The sequence below is a fragment of the Coffea arabica genome, chromosome 7e (genome assembly GCF_036785885.1).
Source record: "Coffea arabica cultivar ET-39 chromosome 7e, Coffea Arabica ET-39 HiFi, whole genome shotgun sequence".
In the NCBI taxonomy this organism is placed as follows: domain Eukaryota; kingdom Viridiplantae; phylum Streptophyta; class Magnoliopsida; order Gentianales; family Rubiaceae; genus Coffea; species Coffea arabica.
In genome coordinates, this window is record NC_092323.1 from 19,788,602 (window position 1) to 19,811,323 (window position 22,722).

The following is a 22,722-nucleotide window of genomic DNA, read 5'->3' on the forward strand; positions in this document are numbered from 1 at the left end:
TCAACAGAGTTGTAGTCAGGACCCTTTGTTGCAGGGCATTATCCAGCAGCTGCAGGACCCGACCCGTAGTGCTCAGCTGGTGCATTATTCTTATCAACATCAGCAACTGAGGAGGAAGAGGAAGTTGGTAGTAGGAAATGATCCTGTTTTAAGGAAGAAACTCATTCAGTTGTGGCACGACACCCCTATTGGAGGGCATTCAGGTGTGCAGGTGACCTACAAGAAACTTAAAGGGTTGGTGTATTGGAGGAACATGCAAAAGGATGTCGAACACTATGTGGCCTCTTATGATGTGTGTCAGCGGCATAAGAGGGAGAATGTGGCATATCCAGGCCTGCTACAACCATTAGGCATTCCCGACCATGTGTGGTCTGACATATCCATGGATTTTGTAGAAGGACTGCCTCAGTCGCATGGGAAGGATACTGTACTTGTGGTGGTGGATCGGCTCAGCAAGTACGCTCATTTCATTGCACTCAAGCACCCCTACACTGCACTCTCAGTGGCACAAGCATTTTTGGATAACATCTATAGGCTCCATGGCCTTCCTAACACGATAGTTAGTGATAGAGACGCAACTTTCACCAGTCACTTTTGGAAGGAATTGTTTCATCTGTTGAAGGTATAGCTGTGTTTGTCGACTGCTTATCATCCTCAGTCAGATGGCCAGATTGAGGTTGTTAATCGCTGTTTGGAAAACTATCTGCGATGTATGAGTAGTGATCACCCCAAGCAATAGTGTTTTTGGTTACCACTGGCAGAGTTCTGGTACAATACAAACTTTCACTCGGCTATCCAGACCACACCATATGAGGTTCTCTATGGTCAGCCACCTCCCTTACACATCCCTTACATGCCGAGCACCTCTTCTGTTGATAGTGTGGACAAGAGCTTGGCTGTAAGAGAGGCCACTCTACACTTGCTGAAACACAACTTGCAAAAAGCTCAACATCGCATGAAGCAGCAGGCTGACCATCACAGGTCCGAGAGGGTCTTTGAGCCAGGAGATTGGGTCTATGTTAAGCTCCAACCGTATAGGCAGCATTCACTCAGGAATCACTCTTGTCAGAAGCTGTCTCCACGGTATTTTGGTCCCTTCCAGGTTCTGGCCAAGGTTGGTTCAGTTGCCTACACACTCCAACTCCCTCCGAATGTCAAGATACACTCTACCTTTCATGTTTCCCTTCTGAAGAAACATGTAGGGGATCCCCCTGTACAGCAACACATTCCTACCCGTGTCACTGATCAGGGTCATCTACTCATGGAGCCAATTGCTATTTTGGATAGAAGATTGGTACGCAGGGGGCGAACTGCTGCTACACAGGTCTTGGTGCAATGGAGCAACAGTTTTCCAGAGGACGCAACGTGGGAGTATTGGTTTGACCTTCACCAGCAATATCCTCATTTCAGTTCTTGAGGACAAGAACTGTTTGGGGAGGGGAGTATTGTTACATCTGAAAGAAATGATGCCAGCTGGAATCGTAGTGCCAGGAGTTGTTATGCCACATCAGACGGGTGGTTGAGTTAGTTACGCCATGTCAGCTGTTCTGTTAGGTAGTTAGGAGTCGAAAATAGAAGGGGTGCGCAGGAAGGGAAAGTTTGGGCAGGAAGTCTGTTATGAAAATGGAAAGGTTACTGAATTAGAAGGCGGTTAGCTGAAGTAGTATAAAAGGAGCTGTGGGGATGCGAGGAAGGGTAGTCAGAAGTATTTATTCTCCCAATTGTATTCATTCCAATTCTCTGTTCTTTTCTCTGTAATAACATCTGCTCTCTCACTCGAGTTGTCTTCTCCAAATTGCAATTCCTGTTTGAGAGTATTTCCCAGTGATCTCACTATCCTCCGTAACAAGTAGCGGCGGCTTCCTTGAAGAATTTTGAACTTCCAAGTTCCAATTGCTTGCCTCAAACTCTCAGAGCAACTAGCAAAGCAAGGGAAAGAAAAATTGATCAAAGCTGCCAGTGCCGACAAAACAATGGCCGAATGCCTAAATGCTCAAAAAGTTCTCAATTTGTTCTCACTTCTCAGAGAAACAAAGAAGAAAACAATCCCTAAATGCCTAAATCCCCAATGACGGCCAAATGCCCGATTGCCTTTTCATTCTTCAATTTTTCTGATTATCTCTTCTATTTGGCTAAAAAGACGATAATGCCCATGTAGTATGAACGGTCAAAATAAAAAAATTGGATAAAACGGTAACTTCAAAAAAATTGCCAAAACCCACCGGGTTTATCAATAACTGCCGGTTCTAGCGGTTCTCTGGTTAAACCGTCCGGGTCGAACAGGTCCAGGCGGGTTCTTTACAACTCCGATCTAACTAGGAAACCAGTCCGGTTTCATGACCGAGCCACTGGTTTGACAGGTCCGACCGTCGGGCCAGGCCGGGTTTAATAACTATGGTCACATGGGTTATTTTCTATTAAGTTTTCACTTTACATAAAAGTATAAGAGGGTGAAATGGACATTTTAAGATGATAGGGGGCCATATGGCAATAGATAAAATCATAGGGGGATTATATGTAATTTACATTAAATTATTGGCAGAACCAAGAGCACTCATGACCTTAGTGAGAAAATTCCATTCTACCCTATCAAAGGTTTTATAGTGCAGTTTTAATTGCTTTTTTAGTTGTGATCACTTAAGTAATAAAGGAATTTAAATAGCATCGAAAATTGATTCATTTTCCTTATGAGATCAACACTCGAATATGCCCTATACTTGTACTCATGTATGATCTACGTACTTGCAGTAATGGAAGTTTGAGTATAATTAAAACTTTATATTAATTATCATCTCATGTTTGTCAACTTTAGTCCCCTTTAATTAAAATTGATTCATTTTCCCTATGAGAACGACACTCGAATATGGCCTATACTCATACTCATATATGATATATATACTTGCAGTAATGGAAGTTTGAGTATAATTAAAACTTTATATTAATTATCATCTCATGTTTTGTCAACTTTAGTCCCGTTTAATTATACACTAAACTAACTAAAGTTGCATTTGGATTGAACGACAAATTTGAAATCCTCTCATATCCTTCTAAGTTGTATGGATGACTTGAGAGGTATTTGAATTTATCCATCAATTATTTTAAATAAATAGTGGTGTTACAAATTCAAATATGTTGAAGCAAACTAAAAGAATTTGAGAGAATTTAAATTTTTTTTGGTCAAATCTCTCAATCCAATCGCAACCTAAGAGAAAACCTACTAAAAAAGAATACCACATTTTATGACTTATCCCAAAAACCTTCCCATTTGTAGGCTTTTAATTATCTATCTATCAACGCATAACCAATAACAATAATCAACTGACTAAAAAGTAAGAAAAGGAGAAAAAAAGAAAGACGCTTGAAGGTTAGCAATTGTAACCACAAGTTTTCTGGAACTGCAGGCAGTGACGGAGCCAGGATTTTTTTTTTTGGGGGGCCAAAATTGAAATTCCATTCAAAGATGACTAATTCATATATATATATATATATATATATATATCAACTCTCATAATATAAACTAAAATTGAAAAAATTTAGGGGGGGGCCAATTTTATTTTACACACATATTTACATATTATGAATTAAAATTCTCAAAACTTAGGGGGGGCCATGGCCCCCCTCTGCCCCCCCTTGGCTCCGTCATTGACTGCAGGCGAGTGCAAATATGGAGAGAAACGAACAAATGTGTGGATTGACTAATGGAAAGTGATCGTGCATAAATTGACCAAAGGTTTACTTAAGACACACATGAAAAAATCAAGCAATTACTTGGTATCGATATTATAGGTGAACACCCTTTTTTGTTGCTTGTTAAGAGACCTTACGTCTCTCCCTTGTAACCAAAAAAAAAACAAAGAAAAGAAAAAAAAGAACCATTCCAGTTGATATTAAAGGAGTCTCCAAACACGGCTTTTCTAACCCAAGAAAGACCTACTAGACCTGGGTTAAGTTTATCGGGTTCAACGGAGGCGGTTGCAATTTGGCCAATTCATAAGGGTACAAATTGGTTTGTTTCTTTAATTTCAGTGGTCTATAAACAACTTCATGGTCCAACACTTCTTCCCCACCATGTCAAGTGTCAACTGCCTGACAAAGAGTTTCATCATGCTACATTTTGTCTAAACCGCTTAGGCGGTTTTATTTTCTTCATTTGCGTCCTGCATTGGGTCATACAGATTAAAGTTTAAACTTATGGTACAAAATTATACAACATGATACATCAATTCATATTAATCAATCAGAGAAGGGCTCTTAAAGTTCTCTCCACTGCCAGATTCAAGATTCAAATCTTGAATTTGACAATTGAGTGCGAAAAAGGTGTTGAGAGGGGAGGGGAGAGGATTAAAAAAAATGATACATTGATTGATGCGAAATGTTGGCCTTAGTCATTTTACCCGCAAAACTAATGGTCAAACATAACGAAATTAATTAATTCAAGTGAAAAAAATATGTTTAGCGCTTAAAATTATTATCACTTTATCCCCATAGACTGTAGCCTCATTATCACTTTACTCCTTAGAGTTATGTTTTTGGGAATTTATCTCACAATTAAACCAATTTAGCAAGTTAAAAAAATTTTTAGAAAAAAGTACCCTCCTCTTTGTATAATAAAGCAATAAAAAATTTAGAATGGCTTTACTCCTTATTAGTATCAAGAAAAAAAGTCAAAACATTAATCTCTTTCTTCTTGACAATCTTATTAATATTGAAAAAAAAGAAATATAGGGAGAGAGAGAGAGAGAGAGAGAGAGAGAGTTCTTAATTCTAATTCCGATGACGTTAAAATAATACAATTAGGATTCTTCCTTATTTTTCTTATTTTTTTCTTTGCAAAATCTAATTTTTTTGTCTCCTTCGCTCTTATCTCTTTTTCTTTTCATAGTATTAATAAGTGTGAAAAAAGAAATTTGTGAAAATCTTTTTATTTTTATGTTTTTAGAACTCTTAGAGTAATAAAGGAGAAAAATAACCATTCAATTTTTTTTTTATTTTTAGTTATACATAAAAACGGTAAATATATTTAAAAATTTTTGAACATACTAGTTAGATTAACGATGGGATAAAATGCCTAAAAAATAATGTTAGAGAGTACAATGATTGTATCACTACAATTTAAAGGGATAAAGTGATAATAATTATATAATAAGTGTAAATTTTATATACACTAACAGTGTATATACTATCACCTTTAGATTCATGATACACATGCAAAAATTGGATTTCAAATTCAAATTTTACATATTTGTTATTCATCTAAGACTGGTAATGTATACACTGTCAGTGTAAGAAAGATTAATCTATATATTAATGCTATAAAATAGAAGGGTATTTTTGTTCAAAATTTGTTAACATGTTGAATTGAATTATTTTTTAGGATGAAATGACTAAAAGATAACGTTACAGGATAAATTGATAGTAATAATATAATTTAAGGGGATAATGTGATAATAACTTATTTAGTTGTGAAGTACAAATTCGTTTAACATGCCACGTCATTCAATTGCTGACTATTCTTTACCTTATTAGGACAAGGGGCAGGAATGGTTGCAAGTGTAACTGTTCCTGGCGGTTTTGGTCATTTTCAATATTGCATAATTTTGGTTGCACACAGCGTAACTTTGTTTGTACAACATGTAACTTTAGTACAAAATTTTGCGGGTCACACACATGTTGTGAAAATCGATGTACAACTAGTGATCTGGACCGCACATTTTTTTTTGGCCAAAATCTGGTCGTTAACAGTTCAGGAGCGGTCATCAGAATGACCGCTTCTGCGCCTCTTCCACCTTATTATTTGTGCGTAGACTAGTAGAGTGTACCTAGGAATATTCTTTAATACCTGGTTTAGATGCACGCACATGTGTTTCACGCATCTAAGAATTTCCATTCCTTTTTATAATAAACAAAATGAAACATCAATCTATCACCTCAATTATGCATGTCAAGCCTATTAAATTTTGTTAAATCCAATGTTAGACCTAAATTCTTATGGGTTCGAAAAAGTGAACTCAAACCCAAATCCTCATAGGTTTGGATATCTAATAATATCCCTAGACATTTTTCTAAACATGCAGAATTAAGTAAAAATATTTTTAAAATACATAAAATTTAAAATAACATAAATGCCATTCAACTTTTTGTTTATAGAGGGAAACCAAAAAAAAGGACACGTAATCAATAGGCGGGTTATGTGGCTTTTTTTAGAATATGAACATATCCTTTAATCTAATAGTCATTAAGTTTTACTATATTCGATCCAATGGTCATATAATATTAGATTATTTTATAAATTTATTGGTACGTACATGCATACATATTATTATTTATACATGGATTGGGATAAGGTATGATTGATTTGAGCATGGATTATAAAAAATCGAACTCTACCGAGACGCGTGACTCTCTTACAAAGTTTGGATTTATGTAGGATATGGATCATGTGCATACATATATGTATGACTCTTTTAGGTTTTGAATGTATCCTTTATTCTAACAATTATGAAAATAGATAGATAGAATACAACAAATATGCCTACTACTTGCACTTTAACAAGTTAGATTACTAAAAAACTTTATAAAATTTAAATATAAAAACTTATTTTTAAAAAAAACTCATTCAAGCGCCGGTCAAAATGAATCCTGATGGTGCCTTCAACAAGACAAGGCAGAAGTAATTCGCACAAGAAAAGCATTAAGTGAGAAATCATGGCAGCCATAGCGGAGAAATTATGTCGTAACCATGATCTAGGGACTTGTCCGAAACTATGATTTTAGATTTAGGGTACGTTTGATAAAACTAAAATATGAAAACTAAAATCTGAAATTTAAAATCTAAATTCATTGAATTATTAAATTGTTAAGTATTAAATCTAATATATTTGAATGTATATCACATTCAGTGTTAAATGAATAACTTATCACTTAATTTTGAGAACAAATTTTGCCTAGAAAATTCAGTGGCACTTGATTAATTCAAATGTTCAATTTTTTATTATCAAACGATCTAAATATATTAAGATCTGAATCCATTAAATTTAAATGCTGAGCTGAATTATCAAACAAGGCCTTAGTGTAGGACTTGTCTTAAAAAAAAAGTTCTCTTCCTTCTTTTTTCTTTTTTAGCGTAAAAGGTAAATTTTATTAATCAATAATAAAGCAACAAATACTGCTCAATCATTGTAGAGTTATGATTTCAACAAGTAAACTAGCAAAGAATCCCTCTCCAACTTGACCGCATCAACCCTGTACCGGTTTGAACTGCCAAATAAATTGCATGATGTAAGAAATATATTACAATGAGTAGAAAATACTTGTTTGGCCCTCAAAATGTAGAAATAGTATAAAATGCGGAGTTGGCTTAGGCTTATATAATTAACGAATGACATAAGATCCAGTAACTTAAGGAACCTAGAATCTAAATATAATCACCAGAGTGGATGTACATACAGTTAAAAAAGACTTACATCGTGTGACTAACATATTACAGTCCGTATAACTTAGTGTACATGGAGTTGTATTTGTACATAGATAATGCCGTTGTCTTAAAGTCAAAGTAAAGTGATGTGAATCATTAATCATATTCATAAGCGTAATAATAGGATTTGGTGTACGAGTAATGTGTGATTTATAACACATTATGAATGGTAATATACATTTATGTTGTTATTTATGTACATACTATTCATGAAGTATTGCAAATTAAGGTATTTGATGCATAATTGGTAGGAGCAGAAGTAATGGATTGCAACAAATTGGCAGAAGATGGGATCCCTGAGTTAGGAATAGAGTTCAACGGTGAAGAGGATGCGTACAAGTTTTATAATAAATATGCCTCTAAAATGGATTTTAGTATACGCAAAGACTATTTAAATAAAGATAAAGACGGCGTGACCACGTCTAAGAGATATAGTTGCTGCAAGAAAGGTGTGAAGCGCAAGTACGAAGGTGATGTGATGCCAAAGAGGGCACGAGTGCCGACGAAAACAGGGTGTGGAACTAAAATGATTATCGTGTTGTTTAGAGGGACCATGAAGTACCGTGTGCATAACCTTGTCTTAGAGTATAACCATGAGTTGCACATTAAAACTGGCGAGTCAACAACTATGATTATATTAAGACAACAAGATGTGGAGTTTGTGGTCATGAGGTATAATGGAGGACCTGAAAGAATAGTGGTATTCAATCGGAATGATCTAAATGTACGCTGTAGTTGCAAAAAATATGAGAATGAAGAAATTTTGTGTAGGCACGCGTTGAAAGTATTTAATACCATGGGCATAAAGACAATTCCTCCTGAATATGTTAAGAGGTGATGGCCATGGCTTTAGCTTTTATTTAGATGTTTCTAACGGCATAATTAGTTACATGGATGTTACATTATGTGATAATTTTGTTACGCCTGACATACCTATTTGGTCTATCTTATACAATGTAGGAGCCATTCAAAACACATAGACGCATTCAAGGAGCCAGTCAATGAATGGTCCTCCAAACGCCGTTGCTCCCGAAATCGAGAAAAGTGAAATGGTATGCATACATTTAGTTAAAAAAATAAAGACGTTGTTGTTCGTATCATAAAACTACTTTTTGATTATTGTAATGGTGGACACCTGAACGCTTCAACGCATGTATATTATGTAGTTAACGTATGTTCGCTTCTATGACATATTATTTTGTATTATCTAAAGGTCCACCATTTGGTTAATCAGGAGCCTCCTGCAACAGTCCCTACAGAATGGATGCACCCAAATTTTCTATTTTTTCCAAACATAACTCCGTCAGAGATATCTTAATGGTTTGATATATAATTCTTTTTTATAATGTCTAGTCCAATTTAACTTTTGAAGTGAGCAATATAGGCACTGGTAATGATTTATTGATAGTTGAATAGTTATATTATATAATGTAGGAGGAGTGTGCGACAATTTCAACACACTGTGATATTGATGCATATCATGTATTTTCACCATCACCGCAAGTGACAAACTTTTATCGTTACATCATATATTTATGTAGTATTGTTAATTGGATATCTTGGACATTGTATATTATTAACCGTATGTTCCATTACGTGTATTTAGTTCCGATTATCCATTCACCAAGTTGACCTCATTTATTGATGTTAGTACTTCTTTATTGAAGATATTATTCAGTTTCAATCGCTTCCCTATTATCAGTTTCTTTTAATCTACAATGTTGAAATGAATTAGTGGATGTTGACTGTAACTGATTAGATTTTTTTTTATTTTCATACATTAGTTATCTTGAACGAGATTTGCGGTGTTTTTCGAAGAACATTTGTTATTGGACCTCCATGTCGGCCTGGTTGGAAATGCTGCATATCTACATTACAAGCAGTTAATAAGCTAGTACAAGTTATTCATGTGCCTGGACAGGCATCTTCAATGTTTTACTCTGTTGAAACTTAGACAAGTGGGTTACAATTGTAATCATGTCCAGTGTTAGTAGTCATCAATTATTCTGTAATGGGTTGTATAAAGTTGTTAAGAAATTATAAAGTTGACTGAAAATTAACATTTTTACAATACCATTGAACGTGCTTCTTTATGATTATGATATTTTTCATAGAATACCAAAACAAATGACTGTCGTGATATATACATTCGTGATATGTCGTGATATATGCGCTCGTGATATACCACAAAATGGTCCTGCTTGCTTCAACAAAAAAGGGTATGCGTTCGTAATAAAAGTAATATTTAGAAGCAAATATTATGTAAAGAAAGTTGTTGTATTAAAAGAGTAGGTGTCCTAAAATCTAAACTTAAATTTTAGACAGAGTTACCACGTAATTGTAACATTCACAAACATTCAACTTAATTGGCTTCAACGTTTAGGGTAAAGTGGTCATGGTAAAAGGTCAATTTAGAAACAAATAACAACTATAATTACTTAGTTTGCATTAAAAAGTAGTCATGGACTTTTTTATACCAAATCATGGCCATTCATTCATGACCACTCTATCTTCTTCAGTGGTAATATGCGGTGTTAGAAGATGTAAACTAGCAACTAATATTGGCTGTGAAAATGAGTACGTATGAAATCCCAGTCGATTTTGTTGTTAAAGATACAGAAATGCCTATGTAACTAAGGCCGCATATGTTTTGATCTCTACTATGATAATAATGCAAACAAATTTTATACAGCTATGTTTGTTAGTCGACATGTTCGAGTCGATATTGTATAACAATGCACGTGTACTAACTTTATATGTGCTCTATGTAACAAATTTTGAACTACGAAAGCTATTCTTGGGTCCAAACGTGACATGTATGGACCCATACTGGGTCCAAATTTATATGTGGTCTGCTGTACGGACCTCATACTTTATATGTGCTCTGTTGTATGGATCACACTGTAACTGCTAAAATAACTATTTTGTAACAGTTTTCAAACACACTGTGACTTTTCAATAACTATTTTGTAACAACCTACAAACGCACTGTAACATGCTATCATCAAATATGCAGTTTTGTATTAATTTTCAATCTCTAACTTCCCAATTAAGTATTTTGTAGCAGTCTTCAATAACATTCAACTTTCCAATTACTATTTTATAACAACTTACAAACACTTCGTAACTAACAATTTTCAAATATGGAGTTTTGTATTAATTTTCAAACTGTAACATCCCAGATAACTATTTTGTAATAGTTTTCGAACACACTGTAACTTTCTAATAACTATTTTGTAACAACCTATAAACACACTGTCAACAAATAGTCAAATACGGAGTTTTGTATTAATTTTCAATTTGTAACTTTCCAAATAATTTTTTTGGTAACAGTTTTCAAATACACTGTAACTTTTCAATAACTATTTTATAACAGTTTTTAAACACAATGTAACTAACAATTTTTCAAACACACTGTAACTTTCCAATTGACTTAACATGACATTAGGCTTATCTAGATGTAACTTGAATAAAGTCACACTTAATTATTATGCTCAATTCAGTTTGTCAGGTCCGCTTCGTATGTAGCTGATATTGGTGTGTTATGACAGTATGCCTACTAACAGCAATGTTATACAGCTTATTTAGCTCAGCCTGCAGTTACATGACAACATTACCAATCCATAAATGAGTCACATGCTCTCCAAAATGGAATACAATACACGCATATACAATGGTACATCTAAGTGAAAGTTATAAAGTTAACATTTGTACTGTTGGCATAGGTTCTATAACTGTAAGTTCTATGGTAATAAATAAAATGGTCACCGCGAAAATTGAATTTTCATTTATTTATAATATGATTATCCAAAAAATCACTACATTTATGTATTTACATGCATGTGACATAATTCAAGATAACTTATTTATTCAATGTAATATTGGGATTGGTTTCATATATTAACTGTAACTGTATGTAGTTACAAGTTGATAGGCCTATCAATAACCAATAATGTTGACAATAATACGCAGTAATTACGTCAAACCAAACAATAAATTTCGTTAACCATGGAACAGGTCCATTTACAACGATATCGGCATGCCCGCTGTTCATCATCATCCCTACTAAATCAGGGGGTAGTTCAGTACGCCACGCACCATATTATTCTCTTCCGGATCATGTTGTCCAACCTTTAATATCAAATTAAACCAACCATTTCAATAGTAAAGCCACATAATACATGCACCAATACTTTTTATATGAAATGAGGTAAATAATAAATAACATGTTACCAGCTTTCCTTTTCCATAAGCCCCAAGATTCTTAATCACCAATGCATCCCTTTCAGAGATCAGAGCATCTGTCCATTTAAACTGGAGTTTTACACAGACAATTGCACTTCAGTTCCATTATGCTTTCCCCACTTATTCTTAATGTATTACAAAGTACTAACATAAATAATATATCACTTTCAATTCTTAGTAACAATAGTTATGAAAACTTGTAACTTATTTTTCACACTCTGTTTGTCAAAATTAACAGTAGGTTAATTATTCTGTCTCGCCAATTCCACTTACAATCTACTCTCACTTATTTATCAAGTTTGATGGGATTAACTTCTTCTTCTATTTCTTGTCCTACTCTATAAATATGAGTTAATGTAACAATCAGGAGGTACCAATTTCATAGTTATATTCACAAAATTTTACAGAGCAGTTCTTATATTGTAATTGCTAACTCACTGCATGTTACAGTTATTCACCTTCATGTCCACGCACACTAGCAAAGTAAAACTTGTAATCTTTTTTCACATTGAGCGTGCCAAGTTAAAAACTATGTTATTCATTCTGCCTACCCTATTTAGATTGTCGTCTGCTGCCCTAACTATCAAGTTTCAAACAATTAACCTCTTCTTCTATTTATCCTGTGATTATGCAAATACGAGTTAACTAATAAATAATAGGTAGCAATTTTACAGTATGCTTACGCAATATTACATATCAGTTCTTCTACTGTAACTGTTGACTAACTGCATGTAACAGTTATTAACATGGTGTCCAACCCCATTAGCTAAAAAAACTTGTAACTTTTTCTCTGCAATACGTCTACCAATCTGAGTGTCATGTTATTTTACTCCGCATAATAATTTTACTCCACGTCATTATTTATTCATGTGAAATGTCTCTTATATAACATGCTGTAAGAGGCATTTTTAAGGGAATTATCTTTGTAATACTTTTTCTTTCGCTTTGTATGTTGCCATGAATAGTATGTACAAACCACACATAAAATATAATCTGCATGCAGGCACTGCTAATCAACAAAATCTATAATAAATTCATAGAAACAACCAGTACCCTTGTTATATTATTACCCAAGCAATTTCCCATCCCATTCACACGATTTTACAAACACTTGGCGCACTAAGTTTTCCTCACCTATCCTCCCCTATGTTGGCCTCCAAAATACCTACCTTCTTCTACTCGAAACTAATGAACAGTCTGTTCCACCAAAACTATTAAAAATCAATTGACCTATTGATTCACAACATTGTCCAACAATGACAACTACTCATATCGCTCCACGACCTTGTCAAATTTCGAAAGTTATGTAATACCATTGTTGTTTTGTTACCTGGGTGTTTCCTGCTTTATCACTTCTCCGGATGCGAAACTCTGCTCTTCTGTCGCTACTTCTTCCTTTTTCTTGTTGTAATATACCTTAGTGCAATTGTATTTTCCCTGCTTTCCCTTATATCTAGTCTGCCTCCAACCACTTTCTTGTTTTGCCTCCAAGCACTTTCTTATATTCTCTGTTTGCTTCCATTTTCTGGTGTTATGGATGAATGAAAATTGGCAATTATTGTGGAGGGAAAGCAAATGAACTTTTTGTTTGACGATTCATTTGCGCAGGATTTTGTGGAACGGAGCTAATGCTTCATGACGAGGTCCGTCAGAAGCGTCAATTTTTTTTTTCATTACTAATTTATGTGACGTCATTTTTTTATCTTCCCAAAATTAGTCGACGTAGTTATTTCTAGTTCTCATGGTTGTGTTTGTGAGGGGACCGTTCAGGACGGTCATCCCCGTATCCGTTAGTAGAGCTTAAAAGGCGGCCGAATGTTTCCTTTCAGTTTAGTGACGGGCCATCGGGTCCAAATTCAACCAAGTGGTAGTAGTCCTTTGAGGTGGGCTGATATCATATATTCGTGGGCCCTTACGGATTGAAATTAGCTTGACATTAATCTTTTAGACATCCGGTAGCCGTAGATCTTTGACCCATCCTAAGTCAAGCTAACCTAACGGCCAACATCTATTCCAGGGAGACTCAATTGGCAGGACGGCTATTTAGTTATTGCTTTAGTTAAGGTCCTTAAGGATATGATTTTGGTTGCCTGGCTCCCTCTCCCACATTATTTATTATTAGTTATTGCTCCTTATTAGAGTTCATAATTGCACTACGCCTCCCTTTAAAGTCAATTATTTCTGTATGTAATCCTAAATACCAATTATCTTACCTCGGTTTTTTATCTTTAACAATTTATTATTTATGGTAAATTACTCAAGGAATTTGGCTCCTCTCCAATGGATTCTCTCTCCATTTCTTACAATGCATATTTGGTGGATGTATAACACGTGTTTTTATTTATTGATAGAGGTTAGGATTAGTTAAATTTAAAATGATCAAGTCCCTTCCTAATAAATGAAGATACATGTCATACATTTATATGTGTATTGTAAAAAATGAAAAGAGAATTCACAATAAATGAATCAAATCCCATTTCTTAATATCAGCTAGAAAAAAAAAAGAGAATGACTTTAGTACCTATCAACTAGATTTGTCTACTATAATTTTCCATTCATTTAGGGGTAAGCAAACTTTTCAACATGAAAGTATTTGACTTGAACAATTTGTCAAAAATAGTGGTATGTGGTACTAAATGCTATTTTGTCCATCTTAATTATGTGTCACCCTTGATCAACAAGATTTTTTTTTTTAAGTAATCAAAACTTCAAATTAAGACACTAGTTTTACCAACTTTTCCAACAAAATTTTAAATTAATAATGTCTTAAATTAAATCTTGCAAATGAAAAGTAAAAAAAGTACAAAAGTTTTAAGCTTCAAAAATTTGTCAAACAATTTTTTTTTTGTTTTTGTTTTATGTAATTGTTTAAGATGAATGGAAGGTTGTTTGATTCCAAGGTCAGGGCAGCACTTGATGCATTTGAGTGACTAAAGTTCTTCTTGATTGTTTTCTACTTGATTGCTTACCAACAAGTGACTATTGGAAGTGAAATTTGAATCCGAGCTTCTATTAGCCTTACCAATTGAACCAAGTGTCATATTGCTTTTACATAATACGTATAGAATTAAGATTTCGTGGTATAAAATACAAGCCTGTGATATTTCAAGGGGTATATTACAATTAACTCATACTATAGCTACGGCTTCTTTCTTCTCGTTCTCTTGTTAGAAGTAGTAGTAGCCTTCCTCCAGCCTCGGACATCGGATCGTTCCATGCTCAACACGTTTCTTTCCTATCTTTGTTCCCTTGCTTTCTCTCTAATTAAACGATACAAAAAGGCCTTCTCCTCCTTCCATATAGCGTTCACTGATCACAACAAGAAAGGTAGAGAACGAAAAGTTTGTTATTCTTTATTCAGATGATTAACCAGTAAAGACATGGTACCATTTTTTGGCAGCTACAATTGGGTTTTTATTGGGTGTTCTGATATGGGTTTGCTCCGTTTGTCTTTGTTCGTATGTGAAATTTTGTATTGTATTTGGGTTTCTGATGACAAAACGGGAAAAGGGGAACAGAATCTAGTCCTTAGTCGATATTGTTAATTTATTCTTTTCCACCAAATAAAGTCGGAATGGATTGATCGTTATGAGCTAGTTCTGTTAATTGATTTGTTTGTAATGTTTACTTGCAGATTGGCCTATGAAGATATGAATTTTTCGTTTGTTTGAATTTTTTTGTTTGGTTTTTGTCTTGATTGTTATTTGATGGTTGATGTTTTTATGCAATATATGTGGGTTTCTTGGTTTTCTGTCGAATAAGTTGGTTATGGGATGATTTTGGAGAAGCCAATTTTATTTGCTTTGGTTAAGGATTAAATTGGTGGGAACCTTTTTCCGTTTATAATCAAGAGCTTTTGATGCCATATTTTGCGGAAAGTTTGTCCTTTGACCATCCTTTTTTTTTTTTTTTTCTTTTCGTTTTTATTCCTGTCCTTTACTGGTTTCGTCATTCTATTGAACAGTATTTGTGGTATGCTGATTCTTATATGACTTGCTTTTGTATTTGAGTATCTATAATCATATGATCATTAATCATAATGGTGGTATTCTGTAATAAGCCACTTTTGTTTGTGTATTATGTGATATTTGACTGCAACTCTCTTTTTCCAGAAACTGCATGTATGTATTTGTATGAGGAAATTGAAGGTTGCTGTATGATTTCGATATCTGTGTGTTCTACAGGAATTTCTTGTGTTTAAGCTCTTCAATTAGTTTAGAGGAGCTCTTGCGTTTTGTATGTAAGTACTGTTAGTTGCTGTGTCGTTTTAATATGTGCCTGTTGCTATAGTAAGGACAGATCTCCAGTGAGCCATTATGGTACCTGAACTCTGGCTTACCTTAATGGAAGATGGATTGCCTTGTTGTTTACGTACCTCATTTACATGCTGTGCCCTACTATCTGATCCTAGTGATGTGGAATGGCCTTCCCTCCCCATAGTTATTAGGCAGTAAAACCACAGCTAGGATGCAGTTTATGAGTTGAGTTTTCCTGCTCCTTTATGGTAATTTTATTGTTATTAATGTAGGAAAAGAATTTAGCTAATTAATGATAATTATCATTTCATGTCTGATTGCGGTCTTTATCTAGAACTTTCCTCTAGGTGCATATGAATACCGAAGAATGTTATGCGACCTACAATAAATCATTGACTGAGCTGATTTCTTGGGCAAAAATGCTATGTGGATTTTTCCCTCCACTGGCATTTCTGCCTGTCTTTTTTGTTTCAATGTTGCTTCCCTCTTGAAGATGGGTCACGCTTATTATTCTGTTTTCCCTTCTATTGAATATGACTTCTCGTGTTTATTATAACAGGAATTTCTGAGTGTACGCAATTACTCCCAGTTTGTTATATGAGATGCTTGCTTCCTGAATTTAATCTGGAATCTACTTGTATAGTACATTAGTTCTTGTTACTCGGTAATTTGAAGCTTAACTTTGCTGGAATTAATTGCTGCTATATTTTTCATTGGTAAACCACGATTAATTGTTTTAATACTTGTCTAAATGCTGTTCAACTACAACTTTTTTTTTTGGAAAATAATCTCTTTTCGCTTGTAAGGGAGAGCTGGTTTTATGTTGATTTAGATGTCAAACCTATATGAAGGTCTTGACTGCTTCAATATGTTATTGCTCATACAGGAATAAGGGTAGATAGTAAAGTAAGATGGATGAGTTTTCTGGTAAGAGACACAGAGTTGGGGTGGTTGTCCCCAGAAAAGGATCTAGACTTGTTTCCAGGGATACCATTGATAAAAGAGATCAAAATGCTGAATTTTGCAATCGTCTTGGATGCAATGGAAGACTTAAATATGGAAAGAGTAATCAAAGTGATTGTGCTGACAAATCCAAAAATATAAGGCCTTCTGGTCATTCTTCAAATGGCAAGCAGATTACTAGGAGCTCCCCAGAGACTTGTTTTCCAATTAATAATGGAAGAAAATCACGACGTGATTCTGATTCTTTTAGGAAATCTTTGTCTAACTTAGACAATGATTCTGCAGAATCTTGTGGTGTTCGGTGTGAGCCAGATGTTACGGAACACATCCCTTTAGTAAATAGGAATAACATGGTACTTCAGCCTGATTTACAAGATTCAAGTGCTGGTAAAGTCACACTGACAGAAGTAGGGAGTTCAAGCACAAGATCAAGTAATAAATCTCATATAGTATTTCGTCACAAGCCTCCGTCTGGCTGTCAAAATCCTCTTCCTGGTCCCTCTGTTACATCTGTTATTTCTACCTCAAATAGCATGGCTTCAGGGTCTAGGAACTACAATGGGAGTCGGTATGGTTTAAGAAATTTAAGATGCAACTCAATATCTGATGTTAACCCACGAGGTGGTTCAGCCTCAGAATCTAAGGTTAAGAGGGATGTTTTAAGAAAAAGAGGTCCTGAAGCACAAAGTAGTGCATCTTCTTCAGGAAGAAGAGGTAGCATGGCTCGTTCTGAAGATGGACATGTCTCCACCTTCAATACAGGAATCTCTGTCGCTGGCTCAAGACATGGTAGAAGCTGGGTTTCAAATAGTGATTCTCACACTGCACCTCTGAGGACTCGGAAGGCATTGAACTCAAATACTAGGATTGGGCTTTCAAATCTTGACAACAGAAATGCTTTATTAACCAGTGAATCCAGTAGCGGTATTGCACAATTATCTAGACCTGAAACTCCTAATAGTGCTAATTTACATAGTTTATCTTATCAATCTTCCATGGAAGGTTCTTCAAATGCTTCAAGCTCCTGTAGACTATCTGCGAGAACTGGTATAATGTCCTTGACGCCCACAGAACATGGTATTACTCATGCTTTGCGGCGACATAACCTGAATGGAGTTGCTGAGGTACTTCTCTGGTTCATCCGAAGAAGCACACTCCTTTGTTTCTTTTGTGCTTAACAGAGAACTCAATATTCCAGTTCTGTTTTCTTGATCTTGCCTTGGCAATTTTTAGTAAATTGTATTATTTCATTCTGGCGCAGGTACTACTAGCTCTTGAGAGAATTGGACAAGATGAAGAGTATGAGGTACTCAATCTTTGGCAACTTTATGATTTGTGCAGATTGGCACTTGTATGTTGACTTTACTTCTTATCCATTTTGACTCAGCACTTACTTGCTTTGGAGAACGATTTATTTCTTGGCCACCTTAACTTCTACGACCAGCACAGAGATATGAGATTAGACATTGATAACATGTCGTACGAGGTAGGTTATCATAAGATGCAATAGATTGGAATCACTAAGTACAATATTGTTCTAACTACTTTTTATTCCTTTTCTGGCTAACCAGATTGTACTAACTTGAATTTATAACAATTGTCTTTTAAATCAGCATTTTTTTGTTAATCACGAAAGTTTTCTTATTTGTTTCTTGGCTATAAATTGGTGCCACTGATGTACAATGCCCTCTTTTCGTACTTCTTGACTGTTTCTGTACTCCTTTTTGACAGGAATTACTTGCTTTAGAGGAGAGGATGGGTACTGTGAGCACAGCATTCTCAGAAGAGGCATTTGCTAAATGCATCACGAAAAGCATATACCAGACTGCTACGGCAGATGTTGGGGCTGCTGGATGTAGTGAGGATGAAGCTGATATTAGATGCAGTATTTGCCAGGTGGTGTCCTCATTACCAAATATATGCTCTTGAAATAATGCTTTTTGTTTGGATGCGCTTTGAGTAGTTACTGTTAAAAAAGTTTTTGGCCCTCAAGATAGAAGCAGCCTAACTGTAGCATAGAATTACCATCAGTGGTCATCCTAGATGAGAGATTTTGAGGTAAGCTTGGATTAAGTTAGCAATGTTGGCCAGTATTTCTAAAAGAGCTCCAGTGGGAGTAGGTTATCTTCTTCTCTTTTTTTTTTTTTTTGAAAAATGAATTCCCTAAGAAACGGACCAGAATATAAATCTGATGTATGCAGAACCCCCATCCCTCCCCCCAACCCCCCCCCCCCCCCTCTTGAAAAAAAAAGGAAGAAAAGAAAGGAAGGCCGAAGATGAATAAAGAGAACGTTTATTGTGAAGACTTAAATGTGTGTGCATGTTTGCCTGTTTCTCTTCTGGCTGAACCTCAGTCGGTTTTGCTTCAAATTCAACTTAGCTGATGATGATGATGAGCCTTTTGTTTCAGCTGCATCAATTTGCTTGTGCAAAATTATGTATAATTAATTGAGATTGGAACTGCGGGAAACCAGTTGACTCTGATGCATGATTCTCGTTTGTTCCAACAATGATGCATTAGTAGCTTGCAACAAATTTGATAATGCTACAAGGTTCCCTGGTTTAGAATTAGCCCTATTTGAATGTTTGCAGAATTTCTGACACCTCATCCATGTTTTCCTATGGTGGATGATTTTCTCTGATTGGAGAAACTGATTTGCCAGTTATACTCGAATTCTTTCCATGCACACTCAAACATTGATGAAAAGCACCTACATTGCAGGAAGAGTATGTAGCAGGCGATGAAATTGGGAAGCTGGGATGTGAACATGGTTATCACTTGGTATGTATACACCAGTGGTTACGGTTGAAGAATTGGTGTCCCATTTGCAAGGCTTCAGCTGCACCATCCCAGTCTTCGTTGTCGTCCTAAGCTCAACTGCCAAGCTATACAAGGACACTAAATAACATACCCATGTACAAATTACAGAGTCTGGTCATGCTTTTGCACCGCCTTCCTTTTCTCATTGTAAATAGTTTCTTAGCTACATTCAGTTTAGTAAGCAATAACTGATTTCTAAGTGGAAATTTAGATGGCAGGGTAAAAGATAGGATAGGAGAGTTAAGATGTTGGTGCTCCTTGGAAAATTGTTTACATCTAAAATAATGTAACATTTGTATCTTTCTAAAACTCTGTAAAGTAAAACGTGATTTCTGTTCCACTGAACAAATTTTACACGTTCGAAAGTTTTCAAGGCATGTAAGATGTTACCGGTTGACTGTATATTTCACTTGTATTGATAAAACAAATTGGTAACAAGATTATAAGCATCTCGAAAACTAAAAAGTCTTCTACATAAAAAGAAATAAATAATTTACACTTCAATCCCTTTGTCTAGTTGGAAAGAATTTTGAACGAAATGGAGTTCAAGTATTTGTTCACTTCATCTATTTATTTTTTATGATTCACATGCTGTTAAATAATTTCTTTTAGATCGTTTAGAAATCTTTTTACCATTCTTTTTTATTTTTGACCGAACCCGGGTTGGTACGAATGCTTAAATTCTTTTGCAATATTAACCAAAATTTGGTTGGCAGTACAATACTAATCATAACAACAGCCCTGTCATCTAGTTGCCAAGACTTAGGCCCCAGAATAAGGAACTGCTGATGTTAGTTTGCTTCATCCTTTCTATTCTTCCCGCGTTTAATGTGGTTTCCATCTAGGATTTGTTTGTAAAGGCCCTCTATGTTTCCATGCAAAGAACCTTTAATGAAGTGAAAAAAATATTACCAAGACAACCAAAACCAACAACTTATGATGGATAGTTCAACCAATAATTGAGCAACCCCACCTATAAGAGTTCAAGATAAATCTTCAGTACTTCAGCTCAAACACAGAAAGCTACTCATTTGCTGTTGAAGTACGACAAATTTTTCACTGCAATTGACCCATTTCTATGAGATTTCCTTATCCGTCCAAAATAAATAAAAAAAAACAAGTCTACGCCTAAAATCACTAGCCACCCAAAAGGCCAAAACAAACAAGACTGCCTGGACCAACTCAAAATCTCCAAGCATTTGAGTTGGAGCTGATAAACATAGAATTTAACTAAAATCAGTACAATCAATGCATTCAAAGATCGACACGGTCACAATAGCCAACCTTCTCGTGGTTTTGCCTAAACAAGCCCTTTTTACGAAGCTTCCCCTACTTGTCCAACGAGGGGGGATTTTTTTTTTTTTGGGGGGTTTTTTGGTTGGAAGACGTGGGTGTTGGGGGGGTAGGGGGGGAGGATAAAACAACATTTCTACACGACAAAAAGGACTGCCAGCACCAAGCTGAAAATCTCCAAAACTTGCATTGGAGCTGATAAATAACCAATGTGGATACACAATTTGAAAACTCAATATCTCATACCTAACCTGAGCTGGAGATCTAATAAGACCTAAGCTCACAGATCCTCACAGGAAGCTACACTTTTAACTTGTTCTTAACCTGAAACTAAAACCTATTTACCCAGTAGGACAACATTTCTCTCACAAGAAAAATCTTCTGCGACTAGTATCCATTTCCGGCTGGTATTCAAAAGATAAACAAAGCAGAGCAGAAAAATGAATTAGCTCAATGCAGGCAAAAAAGATAAATATCTGTATAAGTAATGAAGACCTATAGCTAAATCAAGCATTATTGCAGAATAAAAAATAAGCGGGAATCACCTTGTGAACCCACTCATATTCTCCACCCTTTGAATCAAATGTTCCATGTTGCAGACTGATTAACGGAGATGAAAAAACTCTTGAAGAAATCACAAAGAAGCAAAAATGGCACAATAATGATGAAATTTTTAGAAGCCATATCCTTAATGCAATAAATGATAGACTTAGATGTCTACCACACCATACCAACTATAAAGGAACTTTTTTGACAAAAAAAAAAAGAACTACAAAGGAACTTTATGAGAGATTCGAATTGAAATACATGCTAGAAGATGCTATAAGTAAGAAGCTCCTTATTTCTTTTTTCAATAATTATAAAATAGTAGATTCAAGGCCTATTATGAAACAATTTTCAAAAATTTGAGATAACTTTTGAACTATTTCACTCAACATAATATGCATATGGATGAAACCATTTTTGTAAGCTCCATAATAGACAAACTGTGTCCAACATGGAAAGATTTCAAGAGAATTTTGAAGCATAATAAATAAGAAATCTCTCTTGAAAGTCTTGCCAAGTCCTTTTGTTAGGAAATTGGCTTAAATTCTTTTAGGTAGATTTCTTATCTTGTGTGGAAGTAACTAGTTTCCTAATTAGTTTTAGTTACTTGAAGTAGTAGCCAAGAAATTTTATTTAGTTTAGGTAATAGTATTGGTTTCCAATTGTTGTTTGGTTTTTTGGCAGTAATGTTCCCTATAAATAGATGGGTTGGTATACCACACAAGGAGAAACACAAGGAGACACAAGGGGCATCATGTAGCCTTATACATGGGGTGTGAGAGAGGGTTCTTGGGAGATGAGAGATGGTATACAAGAGTTGGGTTTGGGTTTAAGTTGTATTCTTGTATAGGGTTTTCCCCTCATAATAAAGAACGAATTTCTCTCCGTGGACGTAGGCTCAATGGTGGAGTTGAACCACGTTAAATATTGTGTGTTGTCTATCTTTCATACTTGTGGCTTGTTCCTCATTAAATTGTTATGCACTTGATATCTCAATAGTTGTTTGTTCCGCGTTTGGATCCTAACAAGTGGTATCAGAGTTTCAGGTTGCGAGACTGGGCAATAGAGCAAAGTTCATGGTTGGATCCTAGTTAATTATTGAGATGAAGTGGATTGGTAGCTGT

General features: G+C 35.2%; 2 protein-coding genes and 1 long non-coding RNA gene across 5 annotated transcripts; 2 read left to right on the plus strand and 1 right to left on the minus strand.

The window, feature by feature from the left end:
• The first annotated feature begins 7,736 nt into the window (after window positions 1-7,736).
• On the plus strand, window positions 7,737-8,312 carry LOC140011283 (protein FAR1-RELATED SEQUENCE 5-like). The gene has a single exon (XM_072060065.1). It carries the CDS (start codon window positions 7,737-7,739, stop codon window positions 8,310-8,312), a length of 576 nt encoding a protein of 191 aa, XP_071916166.1.
• A 6,572-nt stretch (window positions 8,313-14,884) lies between these two features.
• Window positions 14,885-20,136, plus strand: LOC113702389 (uncharacterized). 3 transcript variants are annotated; one of them, XM_072059255.1, is made up of 6 exons: window positions 14,885-15,102; window positions 16,862-18,062; window positions 18,200-18,244; window positions 18,326-18,424; window positions 18,670-18,834; window positions 19,661-20,136. In XM_072059255.1, the coding sequence occupies exons 2-6, from the start codon at window positions 16,887-16,889 to the stop codon at window positions 19,808-19,810; spliced, it is 1,635 nt and encodes a 544-aa protein (XP_071915356.1). In that variant the 5' UTR covers window positions 14,885-15,102; window positions 16,862-16,886; the 3' UTR covers window positions 19,811-20,136. The 3 variants fall into 3 exon arrangements, with proteins under 3 accessions (XP_071915356.1, XP_027079378.2, XP_071915355.1); XM_027223577.2 differs by having other exon boundaries at window positions 14,888-15,046; XM_072059254.1 differs by having other exon boundaries at window positions 14,905-15,046; window positions 15,354-18,062.
• Window positions 20,137-21,202: 1,066 nt separating this feature from the next.
• Window positions 21,203-21,705, minus strand: LOC140011441 (uncharacterized). Its single transcript, XR_011818597.1, has 2 exons — window positions 21,598-21,705; window positions 21,203-21,456 (listed from the first exon to the last, which is right to left on the minus strand). It is a non-coding gene; the product is annotated as an uncharacterized lncRNA (long non-coding RNA).
• Between the last annotated feature and the right edge of the window lie 1,017 nt (window positions 21,706-22,722).